Source organism: Rhopalosiphum maidis, chromosome 2, assembly GCF_003676215.2.
Source record: "Rhopalosiphum maidis isolate BTI-1 chromosome 2, ASM367621v3, whole genome shotgun sequence".
In the NCBI taxonomy this organism is placed as follows: Eukaryota; Metazoa; Arthropoda; class Insecta; order Hemiptera; family Aphididae; genus Rhopalosiphum; species Rhopalosiphum maidis.
In genome coordinates this window covers 49,307,700-49,334,315 of record NC_040878.1, presented here as the reverse complement: position 1 = coordinate 49,334,315, position 26,616 = coordinate 49,307,700, and the positions used below count along the sequence as shown (strand labels likewise).

The 26,616-nt window shown below is 27.3% G+C and overlaps 3 protein-coding genes across 4 annotated transcripts; 2 read left to right on the top strand and 1 right to left on the bottom strand.

The window, feature by feature from the left end:
- The first annotated feature begins 3,424 nt into the window (after positions 1-3,424).
- LOC113554629 (EH domain-containing protein 1) lies at positions 3,425-14,133 on the top strand. The gene is made up of 6 exons (XM_026958555.1): positions 3,425-4,564; positions 11,049-11,157; positions 11,288-11,452; positions 11,595-11,787; positions 12,607-12,777; positions 13,066-14,133. The coding sequence occupies exons 1-6, from the start codon at positions 3,765-3,767 to the stop codon at positions 13,269-13,271; spliced, it is 1,644 nt and encodes a 547-aa protein (XP_026814356.1). The 5' UTR covers positions 3,425-3,764; the 3' UTR covers positions 13,272-14,133.
- A 954-nt stretch (positions 14,134-15,087) lies between these two features.
- LOC113555088 (1-acyl-sn-glycerol-3-phosphate acyltransferase beta-like) lies at positions 15,088-19,176 on the bottom strand. 2 transcript variants are annotated; one of them, XM_026959417.1, is made up of 6 exons: positions 18,862-19,176; positions 16,957-17,187; positions 16,756-16,889; positions 16,501-16,682; positions 16,096-16,261; positions 15,088-15,764 (listed from the first exon to the last, which is right to left on the bottom strand). In XM_026959417.1, the coding sequence occupies exons 2-6, from the start codon at positions 17,148-17,150 to the stop codon at positions 15,610-15,612; spliced, it is 831 nt and encodes a 276-aa protein (XP_026815218.1). In that variant the 5' UTR covers positions 17,151-17,187; positions 18,862-19,176; the 3' UTR covers positions 15,088-15,609. The 2 variants fall into 2 exon arrangements, with proteins under 2 accessions (XP_026815218.1, XP_026815219.1); XM_026959418.1 differs by lacking the exon at positions 18,862-19,176 and adding an exon at positions 18,177-18,741.
- A 191-nt stretch (positions 19,177-19,367) lies between these two features.
- Positions 19,368-25,961, top strand: LOC113555087 (formin-binding protein 4-like). Its single transcript, XM_026959416.1, has 10 exons — positions 19,368-19,807; positions 20,459-20,539; positions 20,615-20,734; positions 20,848-21,510; positions 22,499-22,729; positions 22,805-22,920; positions 23,699-23,832; positions 24,525-24,741; positions 24,813-25,025; positions 25,748-25,961. Exons 1-10 carry the CDS (start codon positions 19,681-19,683, stop codon positions 25,838-25,840), a joined length of 1,995 nt encoding a protein of 664 aa, XP_026815217.1. The 5' UTR covers positions 19,368-19,680; the 3' UTR covers positions 25,841-25,961.
- The last annotated feature ends 655 nt before the right edge of the window (positions 25,962-26,616 follow it).

Below are 26,616 nucleotides of genomic sequence, written 5' to 3'. Positions count from 1 at the left end.
AGAGAGCGATTACTATTAATAAATGTATTTCCACCTAATCGTTTTACATCATTTTCAGTAATTTTTTAATCATAAATTTAACACATCAATTATAGTGACCTACCTATTCATTGAGAGATATACTTCCCCATTTTTTTAAATTTTATATAACTTTTCAGATTTTATAATGTATAATCACTATTAGATACCCATGGTACGTTACTAACCTATGACTAAACAAAAATCTACATATAACAACCTAAAAAATTACCGTGTAAGTATTACAACAAATTTTACAGTAACCTATCATATAATAACCTATCATTTCCCAGATGTCCTTTTTAACTATCCCTGGAAATCCCTCTAATAGAAAACTAAAAAAAAAAATGGCTTAGAGACTTTCTAAATTAATAAAAAAAAAATAGTAATAAAATATATATATAAATATAGGTTTGTACAAATTCAGAGGTGCTACTAATGAGTAGTTTCCTTTAACATATATTATATTCAAGTAATATATATTTTCTAAATTATTAAAAAAAAAATGCTGATTGTAATATTATTTAAATATAGATTATAAATATTGTTTTACAAAAATAAAATGAACATTTTTTTTATAAAAATATAACTTATTTACAATAATATATTCATTAATCGTGAGTGAAGCAACCGTTCAACAACATTACTTATTTGTATAATTATATTTGTTAACAGAGTGCATTACATACAAAATGAATTATTATTGCAGATGTTTGAGAGAGGTTTGAGTTCATCCACATCCAGAATTTTTTGCCTAACATATTATTCAAATGAAATGTTGATATTTTGTTATATTTTAGTTTACTCTATGATGTGTTTAAAAAAAAACCTTCCCAAATTTAATTTTAAATTTATTTTCCTTATAATACATATTTATAATATAAAATATCACAAGTTTTTACTTTTTACCGCGCATTTATATTATACCTATTGCATATTATTTAGATGTACATTTGTAAAATATATTTACCTATTCATATAGGATTTAAACGGACTATATAGAAGTGGTTTAATGACCCAATAACTCATAGAGAACAGAGAAGTTCGATAATGGTTTAATATGAATTAGAATTAAGGAAGTGTTATTCTGCAGTTATGAGGAAATATGAAGTGCCGATTTAAAAGTTACCTAACTATATACCTATAAATATTGCATGACTAAATTAATATTATGATTCATACATTAAATAGGTGCTTCCGAGGTTTTGCTTTATACCTTGATCTTTTTGAATATTATTGTTAATGGGTAATTGTTATGCATGTATATGTGTATTTTATTATATTATAGTACTTCGATTAAATATAATATTTTTAATTTATTATTGAATAATAATAATATGTTTATGTCAGGGTTAAATATTTAAGTAAATAATCAATCAATAATCAATGCTTATAGATATAGACGATATAGTGTACGGTTTCATCAATCAATGGATATAAAATATAATAGATTAATAGATCTACCTATGTTTATTTTTTTTATTCTATTTTCCTAACGTGGGGAAATACTGAGCCTCACCAAGGAAAATTAAATGCCCGATGGCCGATGGTACACGGAAATTGCGATTATATATTTATATTTACTTAAAACTACACCTACAATATAAATGCGTCGACGCTTCGTGCTTAAATACTATTAATAATTATAACAATATTAACAAAATTAATATTTATGAAAATATTATTTTTAATATATCCTTATGGGAGTATATAAACTATAAGTACATCTAATATTATCTTTAAATTATTATAAGAATAATTTAATTTTGAGTGGGTACAATAGTAATAATATTATAATATGTTATAATGTACACAATCAGATGAGAGCCGAAAAGAAAGAACACTACACGAGTATTATTTGTTGTCAGCTCAGCTTTAATTATTGTCTTTCAAGCATGTATTATTATACATTTACCATTTACGTTCAGTAATATTCACGTTTAGATTCCTAATTATTAATTGTTTGGGTGAATTTATTAACCTATTACTACATTTTACAGTAACACTGCTATTTGTTACATTGTTGAAGTAACAATATGTCATAACTATGTCTTTACAATTAAAATACCTATCCAATAAAATAAACCATACAGAACATATTATAGACAATTGTGTTACAAATAGGTACATTTTATATTATTTTATTAATATGAACGTGAACTGCTGAGCGTAAATTTGCTGTTACATACTTGCAAGTTGCAAAATGAAAAAAACAAATGTGGGTGTGGTGCTCTCAAAGAGGCATTAAATTTTAACAGTAGAGGCGTCAGGATTTTTTTCTAGGTAGGGCCAAAAAATTATAAGGTAGGGCTACAAAAAATTAAAAATGACATATTATTATGTTTAAGCCTTAAGGTTAGGCCAGTGGTAGGGCCGTGGCCCTACCTTGCCTGCCCTTGGCGGCTGGCGCCACCGCGCGGCCACCACTGAATTTTAAGTAAATAATACGTATAAAAAATTGTTGTGAGTTGAAAATATTTAAAATAAAGAAATGTGAACAGTTATTACTGTTATTAGTTATTATTGATTCAACAAATTAAGTGCTGATCGAGGGCATATTGTATAGTGCAGCAATATCAAATACGTAGATATTCTGTGTCGAAGTTTTCTATAAAAACATGTTTTTCAAATATATTTTAATGCTATAGAAATATAAGAATTCTTCGGTACCTATTTTTTAACGATGTTATTATTGCAGAATAAAATATTTTTATTGTTAATGTCAATTGGCAATATTACAATAATTTAATAATGAATAATTCATAAAGATGCTCTATAAATTAAAATTATTATATATTTATAGACAGATACAGCCATATAGGTAGCATATTATTAAATCTTAATAATAAATAATTCATGAGTATATATAATTTGACAAAAAATATCATCACACAGTAATTCATTACATAATTAATGTATGTTATCGAAATCTCGTAATAATTTAGATAATCGTCATTCGTCGGCCGCCGAAATTCATTAAAAACTTAAAAATAAATTGATAAAAGTATAAGAAACCGTCTAAGTCGAGTAGGTCGAGACAGGACAGGTACCTACATAGATCTCGATTTTATTACTTACAAATTAAAATTATTATTATTGTACTTGGCATATTTCTGTAATGGTTACAAATATTACAATGTTTCATCGCTATTTTTTATTTTTTTTTACGTCAGACACCAAAATGGATTCGTTAAAAATCACGTGACTAACATACAAAAAATTCGTAATCATATTATTATGATTATGTGACTGCATATTCTAAGCTCGGTTGCGTCACTGCGAAAAACCTGTTCGGTGGTTTGGTACACTTGCTTGATAAGACGCGTAGCGATCGCAGCCTGTTGATAAGCGAACGTCCAACTCAGCCGTGGCGCTGCGGCAGTGTTGTTATGCCTTATGCACCAGCCGCTTTAATGTACTATGCAGTGTAAACCGTGAAGTCAGTGTTGGCCGTTCGGGCACTTGTTAGTCGTTACAGTTGTTACGATTTTTTTTTTTTTTCTTCGCCGCCGCAGTTTTATCTGCCACCGTTCCTATACAAACACAACCCAATCTGGCAGGTTCATTAATCATTTGACATTTAATATTCAGTGTTCACTATTCGTCCCGTTTGTTATCATGTCTGTGGTGCGCGGGTAACACAGTAACGGTGTATAATATTATCGCGAGTCGGTGTCGGTGCTTTTACAAACACGTACGAGTGCGCGTCCTGAATACCCATTTTCGTTTATGCAAATCGGCTGATCATGCTGGGCTGGCTGAGGAAAGATGATAACAAAAAGATCGAGACGTACGAGTCCGTCCTGGACGGGCTTCGGGAGAAGTATAAGTCCAAACTATTGCCCCTGGAACTGGCGTATCAGTTTCACGATTTCCACTCACCCCAGCTGGACGACCCCGACTTCGATGCCAAGCCAATGATACTGCTGGTCGGCCAGTACTCTACGGGAAAGACTACTTTCATCAAACACCTTTTAGAATCCGATTTTCCGGGCATCCGTATTGGACCCGAACCCACCACCGACCGTTTCATAGCTGTCATGTACGATGACAATGAATCGATTATTCCAGGCAACGCGTTGGTAGTAGACCCAAAACGACAATTCAGACCTCTGTCGAAATTCGGCAACGCATTCCTCAATCGGTTTCAGTGTTCTTTAGTAAATTCACCCGTTCTAAAGGGTATCTCAATAGTTGATACACCTGGTATTTTATCGGGGGAAAAACAGAGAGTAGACAGAGGATATGACTTCACCGGCGTATTAGAATGGTTTGCTGAGCATGTAGATAGAATTATTTTGCTGTTTGATGCTCACAAGTTGGATATATCAGATGAATTCCGTAGATCAATAGAAGCACTTAGAGGCCACGATGATAAAATTAGAATTATTTTAAATAAAGCTGATATGATTGATCACCAACAACTGATGCGTGTTTACGGAGCACTGATGTGGTCCTTAGGAAAAGTTCTACAAACTCCCGAAGTAGCCAGGGTTTATATTGGATCATTTTGGGACAAACCATTACGATATGACGGAAACAGAAGGTAATAATTATTAATTTAAACCATTATCTATTAGTCATATTATGTTTTTATCTACATATATTATGTTATATAAAAAATTGATAACTTAATAAATTATTTTAATTGAAATTAATATGTGAAAAGTTCAATATAAATATATTTAAGTTGCCTTTGGTTATATATTTATACTGTAAGTACCTATAAGATTGCTTAGCTAATAATTAGATTTATCTGAAGTTGATCATATTGTTTACAAAATAAATACCCTTTTTAAATTAAATTCTTCAGTCAGAACAATTAGAGTGCTCTTGTGGGTTTAAAGTTACTTGTGCTAATTAGACCAATAAAACTGAATAAAACTAGATCTGGAATTAGGTTTAAGACAATTGACTAACCAATTATATTTATATTATGACAATTGGCTATAAATTGTTCCAGTTTCTAATGATTGGAGATTCATTTTATATTTGTACATATATATATATACCTTGATATTGTTATTTTCTTTATTTCTAAGTAGATAAACAAGGTTAGTGGGTCAATACTTTCAAGACCATACTACTCACCATAACAAATGTTTTGACAATGTACAATTGTACAAACAATATTATGAATATAATAATTTATTTAATTGAATTGTTGTTGTAACAAACCAATTGAAAATTCACTAGTAAATTTTAAAAATGCAATGAATTTTGTGAAAAATTTGACTTATTTTTAAGTTACTATTAATAATGTTAGTGTATATTGATCAACAATTTTGTATTTGATAATTCAAATAAAAAAATTATCATATTTTATAAATGAAATTGATTTACATTAGATACAATTGGCATATAGCTATCCAAATAAATTGAAGGTTTTGTCAGTTTGTCTAATACCTGTTATTATTTAAATACTTATTATTATTATATTTATATAATTATATACTAAGCTAATTGTAAAATTTGAATTTTATTATAATTCTGATATTCAAATATTTGTACTTTATAGGTATGATTTTTTTATTCAATTAATTGAAATTCAACTCGTTTTATTAAAAAAGAAAAAATTAGTGTAAATTGTTAGTTGTTTTTATTAGATACGAAGATGTATTATAATTTATTGCATTGCACAGTATTTTTTTTTTAATAATTTCGTCTTATATAAATTAAAGTTCAATAATATTATTTATAGGAACAAATTAATATCAAGTTGATAAACATGTCACATTAATTAAAGTGTAGTCAAGTACGTAGATATTATCGCGGGTACAAGTAAATAATCTATAAGACAAAAATATTCACATTCTTTTACATTTGGATTTTTATTTTCATATTATATTTACAAAAAAAAAGAATACTATAACACAGTTAATATTTTCAAGTGTATAGCGAGAGGATAAATAGATAAATTGCTGTCACGCCCATACAAGTTATTTTAAAAGCATAATTTAAGCACAATGCCCGTCAGTTTGTAATTTTCGTAATTATTTGTTGCATTTGAATACTTTTAATTTCAGGGTTAGAAACATTCATTGAAACACTTTCAAATGAAAAAATAATGATATAGTATTTATTATATTAAATACATGTATCTATAATAATATAATGTTTGAACAGTAGTAAGGCGTGTGTTTATGTTCCAACATCACAAGCAAAAACTTGAGTTTAAACACACATTATTAAATACCGACGAAACAGACCATTAAAATTATTTTATGACGACGATATCATATTTTATCTAATATGTACATCGGCTTGTAAAATGAGTAATGTGATCGGGGATACGATGTGCAAATATTAGTGTACCTGTTAGTTAATAAATATTTAACGTCTCAATTCGTATGAAATATAACTAACCTATCTATATTTAAAAACGTTAAAAAAGAAATCTATTCCGACTGGAGTCTGTAGTAGGATACTATATGCGAGTTTTCTAACAGGCGCAATTTCTTTTCCTTATAACATTATGTAGAACTACTATAGTTACAACTAAGGTCAGTGACTAGAACTGCAATTCATAAAATATCTATAGGCCTTATATTCTTATGTCTATTGTCACGTTGAAACATTTATATTTAATGTATAATGTGTTTCCTATCTATTTAGATCTCGGCTTGACATCACATTATTTTGATTATGTGTTCAAACTTTAAAACTCTAAGTATACAATAAATTATATTTTACAAAATTAAATTGTATTAAAGTAAAATTGAAAATTTAACGAAATACTGCAGTTAGCAAAGACTTAGAAAATATTATGCTAAGAGTTTTTATGTAATACTTTCCGTCTAATAATATGCCTTTAAATTTATCTTTATAAAAATTAATGTGCCAATATAATTTTATAATTTTTATCAAGTGATCTTTTCAAATCATAATAATAATGATTATTGTTTATATAAATTATGAAATATAATAAATTAGTTGGGAATATTAAATAGACTATAATTATGTAATTCGGAAAATTCGTCATTAAATTGATGTATTTTTTTTTATAAGATACAATTATTTCAATCCTTGTTGCTAGTTATTAGGATTATATTTTTTACATTTAACTTATTATAAGAATTATCTGTTTAAACAGAGTCAAGCCCTATTTTTTTTTTATCCTTATCTAATAAAAATATTTGTTTTAACTGTTAATTTTTCTTTTTTTGGTTAGTTTATACGTTTCTTATCTGTATATACTTGTAATTCTTTTAACAGTAATTATTAAATATCATTTCAAACATTAAATTGTATTAACTTTTATTGAAATATTTCTTACATGATTTGAATTTAAAACAAACAATATTTTTAAAATAAATTTATATTTTTACCTTTTCTAATAATAACAACATACATTTAATACTCTGAAAAAATAATATTTTTCTAAGAATTTTGATAACTAGTATAAGTATTTAAAGTTTAAATGCGTAAAAACATTGATTAGTAGTGTACAAATATTTTATGGGGTGTTGGATAACTCAGCACCACTTTATTCCGTTTATCTAAATTTAAGATATATATACCTACTCATATAAATTAAATGTTCTATATAATTGACTACTTGTTCGAAAATTTATATTTATAATGCATACCTAAGTATAAATTATTTTATTATATTCTATAATACAATTTAAAAGAAATGCGTATGCGGTATGCCTGTAAACTATCAAATTATGTTGATATAATAATTATATGATTGTGTATACATAAATTGGTAAAATAACGATGAAACATTTTGTTGTTCGGTTAAATATTAAACTGCAACGTATTAAATTACCAATTGGGTCGATCAATGTAAATGTAAACGTTTGAACTTCTTTGATCTAATATAGACACTAAGGTACTATATTTTAATAATGAGATTTAAATGACGTGCTAATAATTATTAAACATAATTCGTAATGTCGCTTATAATATTTGAGGAAAAAAAACCACGACGAACATTATTATCAGGCATCAGCCGTTGTAATTTATATTGATTCAACTGTGTTAATCTATTACAATAATAATATTTATATAATAGACATTGATGGATATACTCAGTCGTGAAAGAGTGACGAATGGTTTATTTTTTATTATTTTTTTTTTTTTGTTCGTCGAATTGAACCCAATAATATATTACAAACATGTATACGTGTAAGCTAACACAATTATTATTAGTATTATCAACTTTTAGGGTATATAAGGGTATATATAACTAGTATATATAGTTTATTAACCATATTAAAGTATCCACTATAATAATAATACTTTAAAGTTTAAGGAAGAAAATTATATACTAAACAATAGCAACAAGCTAGCTGAATTTGGCTATATTATAAGAACAAAATCTTGTTAACATTTATAAAAAATTAAAATAATATTTTTTTAGATTATTCAATGTTTTATTATTTAGTTTTATAATTGATTTATTTAATTAAAAAAGCAAGTTGGTTTTATATGATTTTATTGATTCCATAACTTTGCTTGTTTAAAAATCAAATTCGACAATATAGTAGATATATACTCGTAGATAAATAATTCGTTTCATAAATTGTTACTTATTATCATATTATACATACTCGTATAATTAAAAATCATCCAAGATGAAGTTAAATTAGTCTACCTGGGAATATTCTTATTTTAATAAATAAACTATGATAAAAGTAAAACGCTAAAATGTGAATTTAAAATCCCAATACTATGACTTAATTGCCGCCATTGAACAAACTCGATCTCACATCATTGATCTTAAATTTTAATTAAATTTTATGTTGTATCTTGTATATTATACTTAACACATGACTTTGTATATGTGTAAGTGAAATACGGTGTAAATTAAATGGTAGCCTTTGAAAACTGTGTAATGAAAATTTGAAAGAAAGCTTTTATTACGGGAGTGTTAAATGTAGGTATCTAAATATGGCTAGAATGCTACATATATTATTATTTTTGTTACTCTCGCCTAAGGTGTTATATTTTTCAAACTAGGTATATTGTATACGAGGAAAAAATAACTTATGATTGTAGCTCACATGTCTTGTGACTTGTTCTTAACGTTTTATGAAATACTTTTAATTAATTAATACATAATATAAAATCCCTAGCGTGACTGATAAATGTGTGTAAAGGAAGATTATTTATTATAACTTACAAACATCACTGTTTTTGTTAGGAAATTATTTTATTAGTTTTCCAGGAGTATTCGTTTATGTTTGTAGTTTGTGTATAATTATTTATTAGTTTATTACTATACTAATACATTATGTATAACAAAATAATACAAATTGATATTACTATTATTATTTCAAGTCCAATATAATGATTTTGGCTTATATTTCTAATAGATTTGAAAAACTGCAGTTGCAAACTGTATTCATTTAACATTTTTAGTCAATAATAATATGAGTACCACGAAGAGGTAATACTTCTATTATAATGTATATTCTAAGAAATATTAGTATTTTTTATCGTATTTATAAAAGTTCATCGAAATTATAAATAATTGTAACGTAATTCATACGTTATTTTTTATGCAAATTATTTTTAAACCACATTAATTATATTTTTATTACAACCGTATTAAATACACGCATGATAATAGTTTACAATTAGGAATTATAATTTTATTTACTTATAGTAATAGTTGCTTTATTTGAAATTAATTAATTATATTCTATTTGCTCGTGTAATTTTTACAACTCCGCCCGTTCGTCACAATTATTGATGCTTAATTGTAATATTGTGTTGTTATTTAGTTAAATTATACTCTACTATGAAATGAACAATAAAACGAAAAATGAACCATGAAAAATTTTTCCTCATAGCATATTATGCATATTTGTAGATAATATTTTCACTTGCTAAATTTCTGCTGTTACAGAAGTTTCGAGATTGATGCATTTGATTCACTACACTTACTATGAGTTAATTTTTGTTGATTAAGTGTTTTATCGATAGATTTATTACAAAATTATAGAATGTGCTATAAATATTTCAAACTATTTTTTTTATAAACGATGAAATATATAATCACTGAATTCAGATCCAACAAAAAAACATAGTTGTACATAATATACCATCGAAATTAAATATAAAATGATCGATTCCGATTGCTAACCATAAAATGTTATCACATTTCTTAGGAGAATCAAACTTAAGTCTAGAGACATTAATTTAATACTTCCAAATAATTTACATTTTTTTCAGCTGTAAAGCATAATTTATTCAAAACCTTATAAATTATTAAATTTTCCTTTTATATATTGATGTAAAATAGCATAAGAAACTGTTATCAAAGCTTAATATTAACAAAATAAATAAAATATTTTTTTTAAAACATCTGAATTTACTAAAAATTAGTGCAGCTATGAATTATTATTTTTATTTTTATAAAGTCAAAAACAATCATAGTTTGTTCACTTTTTTTTTTCTATGTTCCCCGAACATTTTAAATCGCAGACGTATCCGTCGACTTGTGAAAAACAATGTAATAATGAAAGTAGGGCATAAATTACTGAATGGTGGGAGGGGTGGAAATGTCCTATAATTGGGGGACAGGAATGTCTGAATACCGTTTATGACCTGTATATAAAAAATAACAATAATCTACACTACCATTCAACACATTGCAAAATACTGTAGTTTTTTGTTATTATTTTAAATTTGAGACCAATTACTTATTTTTTATTATAGTTTGTATAAATCACGTTTTGAACTTTGAGTACAGTATTCGTATTCATAATATATTATATTTACAATGTAGAGTTATATATTGGTATGGTGGTCGATAGAGTCAATCAGTTAAAAATAAACTATCTTTTTTAAAAAGCGCATAATTAATATACTTACAAAATCGATACAATATACTATGTATTACGTATGAAAATTTTTCACCGAATAAAAAAGACCGATGAAATCGATAAATTAATTCTCGCCACTCTTCATTATTTTTGTCAAGATCTGCACGATTTTTTTACGAATATATTTTAAATATACTAACGCCGTGTCGGAAATAAATATAATATAATAATAAGCGGTTTTGTGTATTGTAGATTATTTGAAGACGAAGAACAAGACTTGTTCAAGGACCTGCAGTCTTTGCCGGGAAACGCGGCACTAAGGAAACTAAACGATTTGATAAAGCGCGCAAGATTAGCCAAAGTAATTATTGATATTGGTGGAGCACGAACGTCATCGTGCACTATTGAAATCATAAATGCGCGCATGTTACTATATAGCGGATAATTGCAGTATCATTATGTTAAAAAAAAACGGTATGTGTTATTTACAGGTTCACGCTTATATAATCAGCGCGTTACATAAAGAAATGCCCGCTCTTTTTAGAAGAGATGGAAAAAAAAAAGAATTGATCAAAAACCTTGGCACTATTTACCAAAATATCCAGAAAGAACAACAGATTTCGCCCGGAGATTTTCCTGATCTAAAAAAAATGCAGGTCTGTAATAAGTTATAAATTTATGATATCACCAGTTTCTGTATTATATTGATTCGTTTTCGTTTTATAATATCCCATGTATTATTCTTTATGAGTTTTGTCATATTTTATTAACCGAACTACTTGTAATGATGTTTTTCAGGATGTACTGGTGAATTTAGATTTTAGTAAATTCCAAAGTCTTAAACCGCATCTGTTAGAAGAAGTTGATAAAATGCTTGCCAACGACATTGCCAAGTTGATGGCCATGATTCCTTTACAGGACATGCAAAATCGTAAGATGAACAATGGAGACGCCGAACAGCAGCAGCAGCAGCAGCAAGCGGTAGTCAAAGGTATTTATTTTTAGATTTTTTCACGACATCATATTATGTATGATACGCACAACATCGCAATTAAACACTACAATTTATGGTGCACCATGAGATTTTTGTAAAATCGATTTTAAGTATTTATTATAGTCTTAATTACCTTTTTAATTATTTAAAAATTCTAAACACAAATAATAAGATACAAATTTTCAATGAATTTGAGATTTTATTATTATATCAACTACCTATAGAATATTATATTTGATAATATACCTAGTCTATGTCTATTTTCCTAAATAATTCGAAATGTTGATAATTATTCATAAAATGTTACATTTTCAACTGTTTAACACAACTTCATTTTTTTTTATTTCAAAAATAATATATTATGCATCCTTTGAATTTTATGAAAATGCTTATTTTACCAAGAATCATTGTATAATTTATCCACGTCGCTTAGACTTATTGTAAGTAATTTGTTTGTTAAATTTTATTTGAATCAGTTTATATTACGTATGATTATTAGGTACCGCGCGTTTAATTTTATATACTAAAATTTTTATTTTTAAATTTTTTTTTTTACATATTATAGGTGTTTTATAAATCCCTAGGTTAATTTTTATTTGAAAGGTTACTATTTAATATATATTTTTAAATAATTTAATCCTCACCCTCTTATTTTGAGTGGGCTGTAATACGCTATAATATTCTAATCAATAATCAGTGTTATGTGTTTCAACTATATTTTGTTATATATTATGTGGTGTATGTGGGGTGGCCCCTTCAATAATATTGTATTATTTACGTTAATTATTAACAATCACATTTTTGTTCACTTTGTAGGCGGCGCATTTGTGAGCGTCCAGGACACAGCAAGCCCGTTTGGGTACAAGAGGGGAGAGGGTATCGACGCTGGCAAGGGCGAAACAGGTTGGGTGGTGGCCAAGGAACGGCAGAAATACGACGCGGTGTTCAATACGCTGGAAAAGTCCGACGGAAAACTGTCGGGAGCAGGTACATAATATTATTATATGTAGCAATATGGCTGTGAATTAATGCATTTAAGACACGAACATTTTTTTTTTAAAAATGTATAAAATAGGTTGGTCTGTCAAAAATGAATTAATTATTATAACTTAATTTAAAATCACTAAAAAATGAGCAGTTCAAAAGTAACAAGTTGTAATCTTGTAAAGTTTAAAATCCTGGCTCATTTAATCTTTAACCTTCTCGTCGCAATAGAGACAATTATTTTTTTCTTGTAAGACTTGTTTAATCAAGTTTTTTTTATTCTTTTCGCAGTGGCCAAAGCGGAAATGATTAAATCGAAACTACCCAACTCTGTGCTAGGCAAAATATGGAATTTGTCGGACATCGACCACGATGGTTTCCTGGACATAGACGAGTTCGCGTTGGCAATGCATCTGATACAAGTGAAGCTGGGCGGACACGATTTGCCCGTCAAAATACCCGATCACTTAGTTCCTCCTTCAAAACGGGACGTTTAGTGATAGACGAAAAAACAGGAATCCTATTATGTATATTATGTAGACACAACACCAAAACGCGAAAAAATATCGTTCTCGACTGTACAATTAATATTATATATATATATATATTTATATCATTTATACAATACGATTTTTGTGTATATTATATATTATGGATGTATCGTGTACGTTAATTAATTTATAAATTTTTATAGTCAATCGAACGAAATGCGTAGCACAAAGTACTTCCCCCCCTAAGTCCCGGCCACTCAAAATTCGTCGCTTGCAGCGAGCTTAAACGAAATAATAACACACGTTATAATCACCGAACGGTAACTGAATAAATTATTTGATATAAATACATATTTTAGGTAATGATTTTATAATTTAGAATACTTTACTATACACTTACGGTATGATGAAAAAGTGTTGCTTTTTTGTTGTTTTTGCGGCATTTAATTTTTGTATCAACATCGCAAGACCATGTGATATTTATTATTTATTATATACTTAAAATGAGAAGAAAATGTCAATTTTGTTCAATCATTGATAAATTATACGCTATTTTAATGTAGATTATACGATGTAAATTAAATTATTATTTTGTACTACTCGACAGACTTAATATTATCGTCCAAAGTGTTTTTGCCCATACAACATACATACACGGTGTCAGCAGAGACCAATAATAATATAATATATTTTTTTTTTATATACATATTATATATTGTAACAAGTAAACTACCACTTTATACCTAGTTAAATTATATTTTTATTGTATTTAATAAATATTTATGTAATTTATCTTAAAGAAATGTATTTAATTTATATTTCTTGTTACACATGTTTTTGAATTTTATTATATATTTTTGAAATTAAACGCTTTATTTATTTAAATAATATTTTATTGCTATAGCGGAAATCTGAAATGCGCATTTAACTTTCCTGTGCTGGGAAGTTAAGAATTTCACTGCTCTTCCTTACATTTTTGAAATCTGTTTAAAATGTGTCAACATGCATTTGTTGCTTGTGTATTCGCAATGTTTCGATTTTTCTTTCAAGTATAGTGTATTCTCTCATGTCACTGGTGAAAATAATAAAGCTTTTAAATAGCTTATACAACAAATGTTTTTGTGATATCTTCAAAATGATGTACAATAGTATATTGTTTCAGTCTCGGTAAGTTAGCAGAACTAGTTAGTTCTTTGCTGCTTACTAAAATTGATTTAAAAAACAGTGACACATTATTTAATATTCATATTATATAAAATAGAATTGTAGATAATTATCATGAATAAACAGCAATTCATTTAAATGATTATACCAGTTTGTAAATCAATTTTTGTTTTTATTTTTAAATAGTAAATAGTATTTATTATCGTATTTGCTTAAATTTAATAATTTTTTTCCCATGCTTTAATGACGACCTATATTATTAGTTCTATAAACTATAAAATAATTATCCATTTTTCTAAAATATCAAAATTGTTTGAGAAATAATGTAGCCATTTAAACGTAATTTTAATTTTTTAGTTTTATACTTGAAGTTTTCAATGCAGATGTGTAAATCAACTCAATAAAATACTATAAGTTCCTAATTCAGAAGAAATTATGTCATTAAGTTTTGTAAAATGATTTATTACATTTTAAAAATAATGACATTTCTCCTATCAGTAAATCTAAGTGTTGTGAATAATCATCAACTATTAACATTTACTTCATTTACTTCATTTACTATATCTAAATTTATGTTAATAACAAAATAAATTATTAATTTAAAGATTATATCATTTACAACACTGTAAACTAAATATAACGCATAATAAAAAACATATTTAAAACAAATACATTTTTTATTTTAAAATAAAAATACAAGTTGCAGTACATCGTGGATATACATTTAAAAATCTTTGTTTGGTTGATTTGAGAACACATCAATTTATAAAATATAAAAAGTAATTTTCGATGTAAATATCTGATTGATTTCTTTTATTCTGTGAACAAGTTTATGTGCTTGTTTAATTCAGTATATAATTTTTTTTTAATAAAAAAATAACATTATCTTATTTTCAATCAAAAATAGTGTTATAAATTTAAATATTTTTTACTTTAAAGCGTGACAAATGCTAATGAAAAATGAAGAGACTCTAATTCAAAGTTCACAGGTTATGATATTGTATGTCTTAACAAACAAAAATATTTTGTCAAAAAATAAAAAATACTGTAAAGCACACGTTATTAGTACCAAATAACTATAATCTTAATGCTGAATCATAGTCACAATGGTATCTAATCACGAATATACACACTAAAATATTTAAATTTAAATATTCACAAAAATAAAAATAATATAATTTTAGCTGACATTATAATATTTTGTTTTCACTTCAGCAGAGGATTTTGTGTACATTTCTTGCATTGAAGTTCTAGACTTTTCAATAAGACCACTTAAGTCTTCTTTGGCCATTCCCTCTGTGGGTATTGGAGGCAGTATTGTTATGACTGCGTGGCCTTTTAAACAATATAATGATTATAAGAAATAATAATAATAACAATATAATTTATATCGATTAAAATTTAAAACATTGGAAAGTAAATATCTTTTATCAAAAAAACAATTAGTATTACAACTTACTCCATACAAATAAAATTATAATTTATTCCCCTCTCTCCTCCTAAAAAGAGCTATTGTGGCATTTAACTTAAGATTATTTATTTGATTAAACGAATAATTACTAGTTTGTAAAATGTTCACAGCTATTACAGCATAAAAACTCACACATAATATCAATAACTGATTTCTATGAGTAAAATTTATTGGTGTCGGACATTTATTACTTACCGGGATCAAATATACGTTTTCCATGATTCAAGAAGAAATATTGAGATACAACTACTGGCTGTATTGGACATTGAGCTGAAATAGCAACATGGAATGCACCTTTCTTAAAGTTCAAGAGTTCTGGTCCACCGTGTCTTGTTCCTTCAGGAAACATGCAAATCTTTGCCTGTCAAAAAATAAGAGAAAATAAAACAATTGAACAACTTTGTGATATTTATTTAAACAAAAATTTAAAATATCAATAAGATACTAACGATTATTATAATGTTGTACCTTTTTTCATTTTGATGATGTACTCTCACTTAAATGTAATGTTTATTATAAAAGAAACATCAAAAATTCTTTGGAAATTAAAATAAATTAAGATAACAATAGTACTATAGAAAAAATTATGCTATTAATTACTTGTTTTTCACGAATAGCTTCTCCAGTCTTATTAAGGGTCTTCTGAGCACTTTTTGCATTCATACGGTCAATAAATATTGTTCCCCACAGCCATGATCCTAGACCAAATGGCCAAAAGTAAAATATTTCTTTTTTGGAGATCACCGTGCATTTTTCCATAATTGGATATATTTCAGACAAAACTGAAATAATAGTTAATCAGAAAATGTACAGTTTATTATTTATAACAACAGTTCCTAAAAGTAATCTATTTACCTAATAAATCCAAACAGCTCTGATGATTGATCAAAACAACACATCCTGAATTTTGTACAATATTTTCTTTACCATTTATTTCCCAAGTTATCCCTAATACTTTTGATACTTGACGTCCACCCCATGCTGGTAGTCTGATAAAATTATAAATAAATTATTAAGCTTGATATTTGATGGAAATATACACATGTCTTTATTTACAATCCATTCCTGTAGTCCCTCGGTCTCCATAACATTAATGGTATGAATACAGTTGCAGAGATGTATGACAATACAGTGAATATGGTATATTTGGTGAAGTAACGAAAAGCATGACTAGAAGTGTACATGATAATAATAAACATGATTGCGACAGTGCTGGTTATTTCAAACTTATAGTCGTTTATCAGTAACATTGTTATGAGGTCTAAGGTCGTAACATAATCAGGAGCTCTGGAACACAATAATTTATTTTGTTGAACAATTCTATATAGGTATAAATTAAAAATTATTTGGAAGAAATTCTTTACAGGATACGAAAATTGAGTGTAGTTATATATTATATGCTTAACATAAAAATCTTGAATTTATTAATTATTTTTTTTTATAATTTGTGATCCCTAATTTGTAGCATATCATAAATAATAATTGTGTTTGATATATGCTATCGAGGTCAGCTCCGTACAACATTATATAGGTATATCTAATTTTAATCATATTTTTTATACCGAGTAATAATATGACGTTAATGATTTAATCAACAGAACAGATTATTATTATTTTAATCATTATTATGCAATTCTGATGACATGTATATGAGTATGCCAATTTTTAGGTTATTTGATATTAAGTCTTCTACAATAATAAGACAAACATTATTAATTATTCATACTCTGACAAATTATAAATTGGTTATGATAATAAATATTAATAAACACATTAATTATACATAGTAACAATAGAGGCAGATAAACGAACGGAATTATTTAATTTTTTACAAGTTAGTGTTGTTGAGTTAACATTAATCAAATGTATTCAAATTAAAATAAGCGGATATTGTTAGTAATTTATATTCATATTTAAAATTTTCAAAAAAAATTTATTAATGAGCTTGATACTTAGCATTTATTGTTGTTATAAGGTATTATAATATAAAAAAGGGGCTGCGTAATACTTGATAAGCACGAATTTGCTTAGCATTGTGCAAAGACAAAAACAATTTTTAAATTTAATAGCATTACAAAGAAGAAAAATGTATAAAATGTTGAGATACAAATCACGAGGTTTAAGATGTTTATAAAGAAATTTGAACAAGCCTTGTTATTTTATTACTTATTAAGTCATCGTGGTAAGTTAGGTACTTCTTAATATTACATTATTTCGATGTGGAACATTCCAAAAGATTTCATCTCGGATCGGAATACTTTAAAAAACGTACTTACAATATTAGTTTTTCAATGATCGTGTAAAGTCGGATTTGATGGTATTATTATTGAATATTACATCATTGACACGGTCGACGGTGATGAAATAAAAAAAAGAAACGATAGGTACCTATATGGCTATATATGTATATCGTACAAATGTTCAATTATTGACACTTAAGGGAATTCCGAACACTACACGGTTTGGACGATTTCGTCGAAATAATTTATAACAATAATAACATATTCGATAGGGTTTCTGAGAATAATATTATGAAGAGTCGTTGCCGAACTCGAAACGAAAAACTAGTGCTTATTCGACGACGGAGTTGCGTTACTACTTATTATTGCGCAAATGTAAACTGGTCGTCGTGTAATGACATTGCTCCACTAATCCACTCGCCTAACGTGTACGGCGTCAATAATGTCTCACCGTCTCGAGTGTAATAATAGTAATAACAAATAACACTCAAACGATATTGTTACGATAATGTATTGCATGCATAATTGATTGACTAGACTGATTATGCACCGAACCGCTAGACCGAACGACGACCGGCGTTAGCACTAAGCGTGGATAAGAATACAATATCGTTAATTGTGATTGTGACAGAAGCGGCGACGGACAGAATTAATGTCATATCATATATATTATATAGATCGGTTAACGATTCCAAAAAAAAGAAGAAAAAAAGTCATTTACCGTTTTCAGTTGAAGAATACCGCCGCTCACGCATCGCGTGTACGTATCCCACAGTGCGTGAAAACTAGAACGATGCGCGGGTGGGAGAAAATCGTCAGATCGGAATATTTCAACACGTGCGGTATGATATGTATCGATCGGACGAGATAAACGGTGTCCGGTCGGCGACAATTCGAGCCAAAAACAGCGGCGATCGTATCACGGTCGCGTCCTCCGCCGAGGCAAGCTACGCGCCAGAATCGAAAACCATTAAAAAATTTGTCCCAAGTAGGTGGACAATTCGAGAGAAGCACATACAGCTGCAGCGGCCGTTGATATAACGACGTTCGTTTATGATAATATTATTTATAAGTCTGATTGTTCCCCGATGATAAGACCCGTGCGTAATCTATAATTGTCGTCGGTTGGTCACATTGCTCGGCGAGTGGTTTTGTTGGTCTCGACGTGTGGTAATGATGTCACGCGCCGAACAATCCGCTGGTCGTTATCACGGTGCGATAATAATTATTAATTTTCCGTCTACAAAATATACAAACCGTAAAGGGAAAAAGGCGATTATTTTATACTTTTTTATTTATATTACTGTCGTCAAACATCGGAACGATAATAATAAAAAAAAAAAAAACAGTAAACCGTATCGTCATCGCAACCGCGCGTTCAAATGAGTACGAGACGATATCCTGTGCCAGTTGTTTTTGAAACCGCCAACAGTGATAAATATAGTAATAATAATTCCGGTTTTCCGTCGATTTTCTTGACTCTCGAGTTTCCGCGTTAAGTACGTTCGGGTCTTTCGATCGAACCGTCGTCTACGAGCTTATGGTTTTACGGGCAGCTTGCACCTTTCCGTCCGACAAATCTTTTCCATCACAGAGGGTTTTCACTGTTTCCGCGATGAACAGGAGAAAACTGAAATTGGACATGACACACTCATCTTCGGATGGGGGTAAGTCTACAAAAGCTTTCGCCGCAAAGGCCGAGACTAGTACACGCGTTTGATTGGTTACTATGATTATATCGGCTCTTTTTAAACACATTCGATTAGTTGATTGTGCTATTGTGTTGTACTGGTGTTAAGCAATTGTTTTACCATCCGATTGCGACGGAATTTTCTCACGTGATCGTCGTTGTAGGTCAGGTCAGACCTTAAAACGTAGTTTTTGCTTTGAACTGATGTACTAACTATTTACATTCTATGAACTGTTTTAGAAACCAATAGAACCGTTTGGTTTTGTTTTGCTGATTGTTTGCACCCTAACCTAACCATACACGGAACCATACATTATTTCTCAGTGTTTGTGATTTAGCAGATTGAATTACCATTGAGTAATTTTTTAGTTGAATTAAGTCGGTGGTTTTTTTTGTTTATCACCATTTAGCCATAACATTTTTTCATAATTTTAACATTTAATTTCTTTATAGAATACTATCGGTAGTATTTTCTAGTAAATTGAATAACCAAGTCATAATTTTTTTTTAAACTTTGTGCAATTATTAATTTTTATAATTAGTAATGTTATAGTGATCAATATCTGATCATATATATGATATAATTAAAATATTTTATTACCTATACCAAATTATTTTATGTTTACAGAATCTCGAGAAGTTGAAAATTATGTTAATAATGTTAAAGAACAAATTATGAATACAACTGAACATAATAATTCTGATTATGGTTTGTTAATAATAAGTACCTACTTAGGTAAACTAAACTAAACTAAAGTATATTTTGTATATTTTTTTTATGTAGTATGGCAGGAGTGTTATGACGATGTATCAGGATTTATATACTATTGGAATACTCAAACAAATAAAGTCACATGGGAAAAACCTGAACATTATGAAACAGCACATAGTATTGAAAACCAAGGTATGATGGACATAGTTAATAAAATGCAAAATTATATAACTGATTATATTATATTATGAATTATAATAATTTAAATATAAATGTTGTAATAAATTGCTGAAATAATGTTTTAGATGTTTTAAACAAGACAAAAAACTCCAGAAAACGGCTTTCAAGTGATTCTTTACCTACTCTTGATCCAAATTCATGTAACAGTTCTAAAAAATCTAAACTGGAATCTAAAGTTTTAAGTGCATTAGTGGCTTATGGAAGTGATTCTAGCGAGGATGAGAATGAAGATGATACAGATCAAAAAACTACTATACTTCAAAGGTTACAACAAAAGGCTGAAATGTTCAAACAAAAAGAATTAGCCAAAGTACCTAAAGCTACTTCACCTGGTCTATGTAAAACAAATGGACAGCCTGATATTTTAGATATTATTGACAAAGAAGTACCTCCAGATTATTTAATAGAAAAATCTAATACATCAAAATCTTCAGAAAAGAAAACTACTGGTGATATTTTTGATATTTTAAAAAGTGAAGTACCTCCTGATTATGCTGATGACACTTTAAACAATAATACTGAAGAAGAAAATAAATTAATTGTTCCATTGGATACTAATACAAATAGTAAACTGCATCCAAAAACTTTTATTAATGACTCAAAATCTAAATACCATTCAAGTACTGACGAAAGAATAAACATTTCGACTTCAGATTCTCTTAAAGAAAATTCATTGAAATCTATTAATCTAATTGCCAATTATGGCGAAGAAGATATTGAAGATTTAGGTAAAAATTTTAGTTTTAATCAGGACAGGATCTAACATATTTTTTTACCGGTGCTAAGTATAAAATTAGTGCTCTCTCAATTTAACCTCCTCTATTATACTACTATTATACATAAGTATTATAGCATAGGTAGAGCTTGATAAATTTAGTTGGGGGGGGGGGGCTCAAATTCCAGATTACTTAATGAAAATAATTATTAACAACTTCTTATTTAGTTAGAAATAATCTTGTTTATGTATTGTAAAAACAAAAAAATAATAATCAGCCGCCACCAATTTAACAAATAAACTAAAATGTGTTAATGTATTGCAATATTACTACAGATACAAAAATAAACTGCAAAATAAAAAAACTGATTTAGAAGAAATAACTTAAATTGTTTTAGGTACTAAATAATATTTTAAATTGTAAGTAAAAAAAAAAGTACTGTTATATGCCTTTTAAGTAGTATATTTATGAATAATGATACAAAACTGTAGGTACATAACTAGGGTATATATTTAGGGGGCTTATCCCCCATAGTCCTCCCCTAGCTCCGCTAGAAAAAACACTAGAAAAAAAAGGAAAAGAAAAAAATCTTAGATATTTGATTAGGAAAAATGTGTATTAAATACAAACCTTAAAATAAAAATTGTTGCTTGACTTGTACGTTTTAGATAAAAAAAATTTTAACACAGATAATCTACTTAGAAAATGGTGGTATTCATAGCCAAAGTAAAAGTAAAATGTTATTTGTATTATAATACTTATTATATTTTTATGAATAAAAACTGTTAATATATTCACTTATTCTTTGGTAATTTGGCGCTTCCTAAACAAGACTTTTGAGGTAAGATCCCTCCTCTTGTATCTAACCCTGCTTTTAAGTATTTTCAAATACAATCGCCAAATCTTATTTTATAATTTATAAGGAATAGGAAATTAAATATATATTAGTAAACTAACTATATACATGGTAAAATAAAATATTTTTTTTATTATATTACAGATGATCAAAAAAGTGAATTAAACGAGAAGTCATTTTCTTATGTCCAAGACCCATGTGCTAATATTAAAATTGGATTTGGTTATTCTGTCTCTTCCAATCATAAAAATGGAGGTTCTATAAATTTTGTTAAAGGCGAGACAATTAATGTACATGATAATCATAATACCAATAAAAATAATGTTTTAACAAAACATGAAAAAGACATTATCAAAAATTGTGATATGAAAAAAAGTAATGAATTGTTATTATTTTAAACTAATATTTTTATTATAATTACTATTAAAGTATTTTTATTTTTACTATTAGCTAAAAATTATATTGAAGATTTATCACTGCTGATCTCATCAAAATTACATTTTCTGTCGGATTGTGAAAATAATGAAAAATTATCATCTGTTCAAATTATGACTATTAAAATTGATGTAAGCTTAATTTTATTATAGTTAAATCAATTTTTATCATCATAGTAGTACATGTTAACAGTTATATACAGCAGTAATTACTAACCTTTTACGAGCATGACCTTGAAATTTAAAATTTAATTTTCTATACTTAAAAAAGTCATCAATTATTATGTAAAATGTTTAAAAAAAAAAATAGCAATTATATTTATAACTTTATAAGTATACCAATTATTTATAATATTCTTAACAATTTTCTGCCTTAATCTTTTTTTCATTTATTTATTTTATAATGATTTTTCTTTTAATGTTCTTAAAAAATCATGCTTAAGTATGTGAATTATGCACTTTCACCCCTCAGTGAAAACCTCTTTGGTCTCAATTTCAATTGTAGCCTGAATTTCAGCCATTCAGTAGAACCAATTTTATTTGTTAATAGCTTAGAATGAATGACCTATTATCAAACATAAAGGTGAAAATGTTATGTCTGAGTTCTATCATCAATATTTTTACAATACTTTAATTTTTATGTGAATTATGAGCATTTTTAAATATTAATATTTTACATATTTTTAACTCACTTAAAAATTAAAATATTGTTAAAAACTAATGAGAGAACACAGATTATGTTCTCAATAAATAAAGTTTGAAAATAGATTATGTTACTCCAATATTCAAGATTCAAGCTAAACATACAAAATTGGTTTTACTAAACTTAAATTTTCCCTGCTGTTTTTAAGATGAAGACAACACATGCAGGTATATCCTCTTGAATTTATAACACTATGTTGTTTTTTAGACTTTAATGGAGGCGTGGAAAGATAATTCTTTGAATGATGAATATTTCTCTAAGTGGTTGGATGAAATGGCTATCGAGTTATGTACTTTAGAAGAGTCAGTTGCACCGGATGGATGGACATGCCAATGGGACAAGTATGTGACATATAATTTGTTAAGATTATGGACTAACAAAATGTTTCATTATAAAAGAATTAAAACATGTATTTTATTTAATAATATTCATTTAGGAGGGGGTTTATTGTTATTGAGAGTTTTTAAACAAAATATTAGTAGTACTATTGATTTTCAATAGTGCAATTATTTTGTAATAAAGGCTAAAGCAGTGTTTTATCATATTCATCTGAAAACAAGTAGGTATGTATATGGAAGCACTAGATTACAACATGATCAACTTCAATGCTTATTGAAAAGAAGAAAAATCAACAAAATTGACTTGAAATGTGCAAATGAATTAATTATTACTGTAATAATATTATATTTTTACTACTTTATATTTAATAGTATTCAATTGTATGGTTTGCATATGAGCCGTGTTAAGCGCAGGTGGAATAATATGGCGGAATTAATATCTACAAGACAGGTTTGTCTCCAACAGGCTCTACAACGACATTTTTTCATTATTAAAATGGTTATTTGAGTCGAACATAAGTATCATTATTAAATAAAGTTTTATTATCTAAATTATTAATATTAATTTACAAAAAAAAAAAAAAAATTGTTAGTAATATTTTAAGCATAATTTTTTTTTTTATAATTTTTAAATGTGTTTTCAAAACTAGTAATACTGTTTGTTTTATAATGTTGTGTTATGGATATTATTTTAGAATTAACACGCGGTATTACTATCAGAATGATGTTGATGGTCGTACCCAATGGCAATACCCAACAGAAGAATCTGAACATACTCCTTCACCACCTATGATATCTAATGCAAGTACTCCTCCTCCTCCAAATATTTCCGAACAAAATTCTTGTCACCCTGAACCAGTAGACATGGATATCGATGAAGATAACCATAAAGAAGACACTGAAATTATTGTTGTATGGATAACAAAAATAATTGTATTTGCCATTCTTTTCTGTATAATTATTAAACTCTTATTTTACATTAGCCACCAATCCCTGGAGATGAACTATCGTATGAATTGAATTCATTTTATGCTGATCTTGCTCAGTTTGAATCAAAACCAGTTATTGAAACAATGATTGCAGTTCCATCACCTGAAATAGTTGAAACTGCACCAAATTTAAAAATCCCTGTTGATACATCCAAAAATACTAATGATGAAGAAAAAGAAATTGTCAAACCAAAGAAGAAAAAAAAGGTATTAATATCATTTCAACTAGTTGTTATTATTAAAATGAAGGTAATAATTTCTTTACGGTCTTTGTTTATATTATTTTGACACAAATTATTATTAATATAAAAATTTGAAATCTATGTGTATCAGTTTAATATACATGTAATTGTATATTATAGTAGCGGCCAAACGTATGTGTGATTGGTGACTCCTCTTACCTGGGGCGATATTACACAAGATAGTCTTCAAACACAAACAGCTGTTGGCGGAGTATTAGAAAACTAATACCTTTATTATTAGTTTTAACGCCTTTTTTCAATTCTACAAGATAGTATTCATTCACATAGAGTCAGCAAAAAATTATTTTATTTAATCTTGTATATGTATATATATGAAATTTGCAAGCTTTGGTGTGTGAACATTACATAAAATAACAGGTTTTAATTTAATGGCGGAGTTACCAACTGCACATATGTTTGGTCGCTACTATAGTTGTACTATAGTTTGTACGTATTTAGTATAATATCCGTCCTATTGCAGAGACTGGCAATTTTTACATCTTGTTAAATTTATTAAACTTTTAATCGACTTATAAATTTTATAACACAAATAAAACAATGATCGAAATAATATTTAATATTAATATATCGTTGTATCTAAATGGAATTAAATTTCCTTATAGTTAATCTAAAATGTATAATTAATATAATGTTGACATGATTGTATTGTATGGATTTTATTTACAGGTTGGAAAATTGGATGTGGGTTTAGGATTAAAACAAAAATATGTATCGTCACTGGTACAAAAATGGCAACAAATTCAAAACGAAATCAAATGACGACTGTTTTATAATTCAATTTTGTTTATTTTAGATTAATTTCTAAATCTTTAGTCTTACCAATTCAATTATTTATAATCTGTTTGTAAATATTGTAATTACTTTCAGAAATATATCATAAAATATATTTTAAATAAGTTAAATTTTAAATTTGTATTGAAACATTTTTATGTGTAAAGTCAGTTATTAAGAAAATGTCAGCACACTTATTTTTATACACTGAAACTTAGTATTAAAGATTAACTCTAATTCAAAATTAATGTATACTTTATTTTTTATAAAATTTTGTTTAATTGCTTATATCAAATCACATAAAAATGATTGTGCTGACATTCTTTCAAGGAAAATGTATGTAGTATGTATTAATAAATACAATTTAATATAGAACATTAAACATCTAACAGATCCCATTGAAATTAATTTATATGCTATGTTCAATAGTAAAGTATACAACTTAACTTTTTATGCATACAATTAGTTTTCGTGCTTAGATTTTTGTAATTATTAAATTTATATGCTGACTTTTCTTAAATTATAAAATGTAATGGCTATTGGTGAATTTAATCAATGTTTTATATTAATCAATAATGTTATATATTATTTTAGATATATTCTTGTATACTAAGTGTTATATATTTTTAAATTTATAACATAATATAACATAATTATTAATTGTTGATGCTTACTAATATGTCTTTGTTGTGGCGTTAATATGATCCATGTTGTACCATTGATTGATTAAACCATACGTTCTTATGATGATAGTATTTTCATTA